Genomic DNA, 6,000 nt, shown 5'->3' with positions numbered 1-6,000 from the left:
ACAAGGCAAGGGATTGTAGAAAGAAAAAGGAAAGTCTCAATTTAGGCATCTCAATGTTGCCTTAGAGAAATGGATTCTATCCCTGCTTCTCCCATAAGAGTTTCTATATGTAATGCTAGACAAGTGCCTTAAACCAAAACTTTTTGCTAGGAGTCACTATTTTCTGGGTGCACAACTTGAGGCTCTTGGGTTCTGATTTGCAGAAGCACCAATGCCTGCAACTGAAGTCAAGGGGAGCTATGCTTAATTATAATAAAGTAATTAATGCTGAAACCAAAAGAGGCCCTGAATATCTCAAATCCCCCCCCACCAAAACAGGATTTAATTATGACTGGCAGAAAGTGCTTTGTTTAAAATATGCCTAAGTTATTTGTAATTTCCATTAGGTAATATTCAGTATTACAGGTCAGAGAATGCAAATTACAAGTAATACCAATACACAAGTTCAGTCAAAGTGGTTTGATGCATCCATGTATTCATTTGTTCAGAGTATTAATAAGGCTCAGCTAGCAAAGTAAAACTGGGGTAGTACATTTCTACAGAAACATTTATATAGAGAGCCTAACTTTGTGGATTCTGTATACTAAACCCTGAAACATTCATTTCTAATTGGCTGTGGCCATTAAACATTTTTATTGAATAGTCTCAATTCAGTGATCAGAATGCCTATTTTTAAAAGGGGAGAAAAATGCCATCTCAACATTTATCAGTTAAAATTAGTAAAATGCTTCATATTTTGACTAAGTACTACCTTACATAAAGGAGTTTTTGCCTGATGAAAATATTTACTAACTTTTCACCCATGAGAAAGATTTTTCAAAAATATACCTGTGCCTGTAAAATGATTTTATGACATTCCCTCAAACTTGTTAACCCCTTACACTGAACTATACATTTTAGCTAACAGGCTATTTCCTCAATAGATGCATACAAGTCTAAAAAACTGACAAGCAACTGAGCTGGTAATAGAATATTTACCTTCCAAAGCACCCATTATCAAAGTCCGGGAAATGCATCAAAGCTGGAATTTATTATAGATTGACTAGTAGCTGTATCTCTAATTAAGGTTGCCCAACACTTTCTATTATAGTATATATGAAGCACAAACAAAATATGGAGTCTTTTTTTTATTCCCCTTCCCGTCGTGGAGGCCAATGATATCTATAAACTGGCCAACAGCCAAAAGATACACCAAGTTATAATAAATATACAATTGATAAGCAAGTTAAAATAGCCACTATTCAGCTGGAGTTTACAAATGTGTCTAATATGTAAAAGATTGTGCTCAGACTCTGCAGTTGAGCAGATTTAAAAAAGATGGACCCATAATACAACTGAAAAAACATAAGGCATCTACACTTATGGCAAGACCTTAAAGGCTGGTCAGTGCAAAATAAATAGTAAAATAATGGCAGTAATAATACAATTGTGATACACATTACATCATTCAAAATGCTGCTATGTTTTTTTCTAAAATGCACACAGCCATTCTTGAAATTTGAGGTTGTAGACATGTTATTCATGTCACAGCCAATGTTGGTAAATTACAAGGAAAATAATGTTCCCATGACCCAGAAAAAAGCATGTCTTTTACATAAAAAGTATAAAATGTTCTTCACATGAAAATGGCAAAAGTAGTTATACTGTAAGTTTAAAACAGTATAAAATCCTTTATACAATGCACAGTTGACAATGCTGAAAAAGCTAGTGTGCGCCAGGTAAAACTGACAAATTAATTGCAGACCTCTAAGAATCAGAAGAAAGTGCTGTAAAATTTAAGAGTAATGTACTGATGGAGTTTAACAGATATTTGAAGATGCATAAAGAGATGTATAGTATTCCATAAATCTACCTTTTCTAATTGACACTACTTTCTGGAAATTTGACAAGTATGCATTCTTTTTCAAATTCACATCCTTTCACAAATGTGTGGAGGCATTTCTAATATTAGTTCAATTTTAATACTTAATGTAATTTCAACTAAAGCTATGTCAAATACAGTTCTCGCTGTAAAATAGGTCTCTTGCAACAAATACTACCTTTTAATCCACATTATCAACTCCATTTTATTTCTAGATTTGTACCTTAGACATTTGGAATCAATATTGCATTAATATTTCTATATCTGACATCTGTATAATTCCATACTGCTTATTTTGAGTCTACTTACAGAAGTGGCACTTAACCCTTCCATAATGAAAGTCTCAGTATATCTCACTGGCAGTAATAGGATGGGTAGCAAGAAGAGCGGACTCTTTCTCCTCTTTTTATTCCGGTGTCAAGGGATAGTTAGTCACATTAACAAGACCAGGGCTTTATCCTGCTTCCACTGGAATCACTGGGAATTTGGCCATTAAATCTCAACTAAAGCAGCAGCAGGCCTACCTTCTGTAATACGGCTCAGATTTTTCAAGCCAAAGTGTTTTTTTAAAAACAAGCAATCAAGTTTTTCTTCAATTAACAATGGTTTACGCTTGTGTCAATTTCAAGTGGGCTACGAAATTTGAGCAAGATGGTGTATAAACTTTAGACTTACACAAACGTACAAGATATCACAAAACCAAACTTTATACTACAGAGCCCTATAAACTGAGGTTCACAGTTTCTGCATTTAGTTTACCACCACTTAAACTGTGAATCATTGCTATCATATGAGAATGTTTGCTCAGCTCTTCTTGCTGCAGTTTTACTATGGCTTCCTTTTCTTCCAAACGTCCTTCCAGTTGGGACTTTTGAACTTCGAGGGAAGATGCCTGCAACATGAACAAAATCCAGTTCAACAGTCTCTTCCACAACAGAGATCACAGAACACTTTCACTTAATGTGTAACAGGCTCAAGTAACTGATGTAATACATTTAAGCAACATATTTAATAGCAAAGGCACAGTTTCAAAACAAAGGGATTTGTTTTGGATGTGTCTTCCCCCACACATACATACATTTTGTTCATAACTAGTGCTGTTATGCTTCAGAAATGATTTGGGCATTAATTTTTTTTTAAAAAATAGCTATTTGTTGTCCTGTCATCTTCCTAATGGTCAGGACATTGAGTTAAACCCTAAACAAAAGTTTGTGGTTGAATAAAAACTAGCTTTTTTCCCTTAGAGAGGCAAATTGTGTGTAAGAACAAGGGCACTATCAGTTTTGTAGCAGACACTAGTTTCTTTGGATAATTAGCCTGCATTTCCAGGGAATGGAATATTATTATTGGTAAAAAGCACATGCTGTAATTTGCATCTTCAAAATTCTGTACAAATATCAATACTCATCACTGATGAGTAAGTATTAGCCCCATTTAAAAAAGTTTAAAGACCAAGTTGTGCTGAACCCTTGCAAGAGCACACAAAAAAAAAAATGTGCAAAAAAGTCTCTCTTTCTCCACAGCCTCCAACCGGGGTAAGACCCCGTGTTGTGCTCAGTGCAAGGACAGGTCCCTAACTAACTCTAAAGTAGAGATGTCTGTCTTCTAGACTAACCAACAGAGCCCATCAGTAATTGCAGAAGAACATACAGCACTCTCTCACAACCTGGTATAACATATGTGCATGCTTCAACATGCTAGATAGTTCCAGGAGACATTGTGGCTTCCAGAAGCACATCTCCTATAACTTACTGGACAGGGTGGACCTACACCAACTCAAACAAGAAGCTCATTGCCTTAACAGCACAGATAACCCAAATCATACCTCTCTGGTTTAAATCTCAGAAGTCCCTTACTCAATTAACTATATAAGAAATTGGGGCAGCCTTAACTTTAGCTATTTCTACCATTTTCATACAATTTTTCATTTTTAGCAATTATTTTTTAACTCTGGCTTTTATAGTTTTCAGTAGGCTGCCAAAAAAAATTCTTACCTTAATGCTCAATTCTTTTCTTGCCTGTTCTGTTTTACTTAATTCCTTTCTGAGAATGTCAATAGTTTCTTCCATATCTATTTTTTCTTTCTGTCGGGCTTTCAGTTTTTCTTCCAGAAGCTTTATTTTTTGTTGTAAGCCTTTTGAAAGATTTGTTAGAGTCAGTTAGCAAGTTTTAATTCGTCCAATTACTAGTAAAACTCCCAGTATGTTTAAGTTTTACACACACCAGGGCTGCTCATATAAATTACCCAGTACTGCCATCTACTACAAAATTTTAGTAGGAAGCTACAGACTTTTCATATTCACTGAAGACTTTGAAAATTATGATCTATCTAATCTAATGTCTAATTTGTAGTTTAGCAAAAAAACTTTTTAGTGAACTTGTTCTAAAAAGAAAGTTTTCAAGGAAGCAGCTATGGTTTTTGACAGCATGTAAAATGCAATGGTTTAAGTGTAGGTTTGGCAGACTTTTAAACTTCCTTGGACTTTCCCATCTGTCCTTAAAACAATTCCTCATTTTTTAGTTTACAAATATTTAAGTCTATGTTTTGACTAAAAGTTACAGGCTTTTCAGGAGCAGAAGGCAGCCAGAGAAGTGCATTTTGAGCCTTATAATCTATTTAGCAAAAAGGTAGCTGCCCACAGAACTAAGAAATTCACCGAAAAGTCTATTTAAATCCAGTTAATTCTATCCAGTATGGATAGCACAAGATTTACAAAATCAGACAGTGACTTACTTGATATTTTACTGTCTCTATCCTGTAGCTGTTTCAGTAATTCTTTTCTATGATCTTCTGTTTCCATCAATTGTGCAACAGTTCTGAAATTGGAATAAAATCCCGATTACCAGATATTTCAAAGATAGACAGATGCAAGATTCATGTCTCTATCTCTTTGCAGCAACAAGCTAGAATAACTTGTGCAGCATTGCTTTGCACGGTCACGAAAGTTCTTTTTAAACCAGGCAGGCTAAAGTGCACCTTTAATTCTGTGCTATACAAATATATTATTTTGATTCCTTATTTGGTTGAAAAAATATAGTATTCAAGTTTTATTTCCTTCCCTCTGTCAAACACACAGTAGAAACTCCATATCCTAAGAAACCTCATTCCTTCCTAGAGCTTGAATCCTGGAGAATCAGTCCCCCCAACTACAAGCAGTAAAGCATTCTTGATATTACCAAGGAAATGAGCCCAACCATCCTACTAAAACTCTAAAAACCCATTTATCTAGTGTTTTAGATTTACTAATATTACACTATCCCATATTGAGCAAATTAGAAAAATCTGTCTCAAGAAAAAAAAAGTGTCTTCTGCAACTACTGTGCAAAGTTTCCAGTACAATTCTATTCATCCATTAGGAGGACCAAATATACTAGACCTGTGGTTCTCAACCAGGGGTATGCATACCCGTAGGGCAGTGGTTCTCAAATTTTGTACTGGTGACCCCTTTCATACAGCAAGCTTCTGAGTGTGACCCTCTTATAAATTAAAAACACTTTTTATATATTTAACACCATTATAAATGCTGGAGGCAAAGCGGGGTTTAGGGTGGAGGCTGAGAGCTCGCGACCCCCCATGTAAGAGCCTTGTGACCCCCCTGAGGGGTCCCGACCCCCAGTTTGAGTACTCCTACCATAGGGGTATGCAGAGGTCATCCAGGTGGTACATTAGCATCTAGATATTTTCCTAGTTTTACAACAGGCTACATAAAAAGCACTAGCAAAGTCAGTACGAACTAAAATTTCACACAGACAAAATGTGAAAGTACGTACTTTTTCAGTCACAGCGTGCTATGACACTTTTGTATTTTTTTGTCTGATTTTTTAAGCAAGTAGTTTTCAATTGAGGTGAAACTTGGGGTACACAAGACAAATCAGACTCCTGAAAGGGGTACAGTAGTCTGGAAAGGTTGAGAACCACTGTCCTAGACAATCTTTTTTGCTGGTAGCACATCTACACTTTAAGGTATTAATTGCTTAAGTTACAAATTTTAAATGGTTAGAATTTAAGTTTAGTTCGACTCTATCACTGTGACCACTAACTTATGCAAATGCACTAATGTGGGTCACTTTGTCCTCCCTCTAGTTTGTCTGTTATTCACCTGTTGCCTATTGTCTAAATCCTAACTGGAAACTCGCAG

At 35.6% G+C, this 6,000-nt stretch overlaps 1 protein-coding gene across 2 annotated transcripts in view; it reads right to left on the bottom strand.

Moving 5' to 3' along the window:
• Positions 1-455: 455 nt before the first annotated feature.
• CIP2A (cellular inhibitor of PP2A) overlaps positions 456-6,000 on the bottom strand; it is a 38,565-nt gene continuing 33,020 nt past the window's right edge. For both annotated transcript variants that reach the window (XM_075118335.1, XM_048870709.2), the window contains exons 19-21: positions 4,596-4,678; positions 3,856-3,995; positions 456-2,753 (exon numbers count right to left, since the gene is read on the bottom strand). In XM_075118335.1, coding sequence (XP_074974436.1) covers positions 2,583-2,753; positions 3,856-3,995; positions 4,596-4,678 — 394 coding nt within the window. In that variant the 3' untranslated portion in view covers positions 456-2,582. The remainder of the gene's footprint in view (positions 2,754-3,855; positions 3,996-4,595; positions 4,679-6,000) is intronic.

Source organism: Caretta caretta, chromosome 1, assembly GCF_965140235.1.
Source record: "Caretta caretta isolate rCarCar2 chromosome 1, rCarCar1.hap1, whole genome shotgun sequence".
Taxonomy (NCBI): Eukaryota; Metazoa; Chordata; order Testudines; family Cheloniidae; genus Caretta; species Caretta caretta.
Note: the sequence above shows the minus strand (reverse complement) of the source record. Positions and strands in the feature narration are given on the sequence as shown.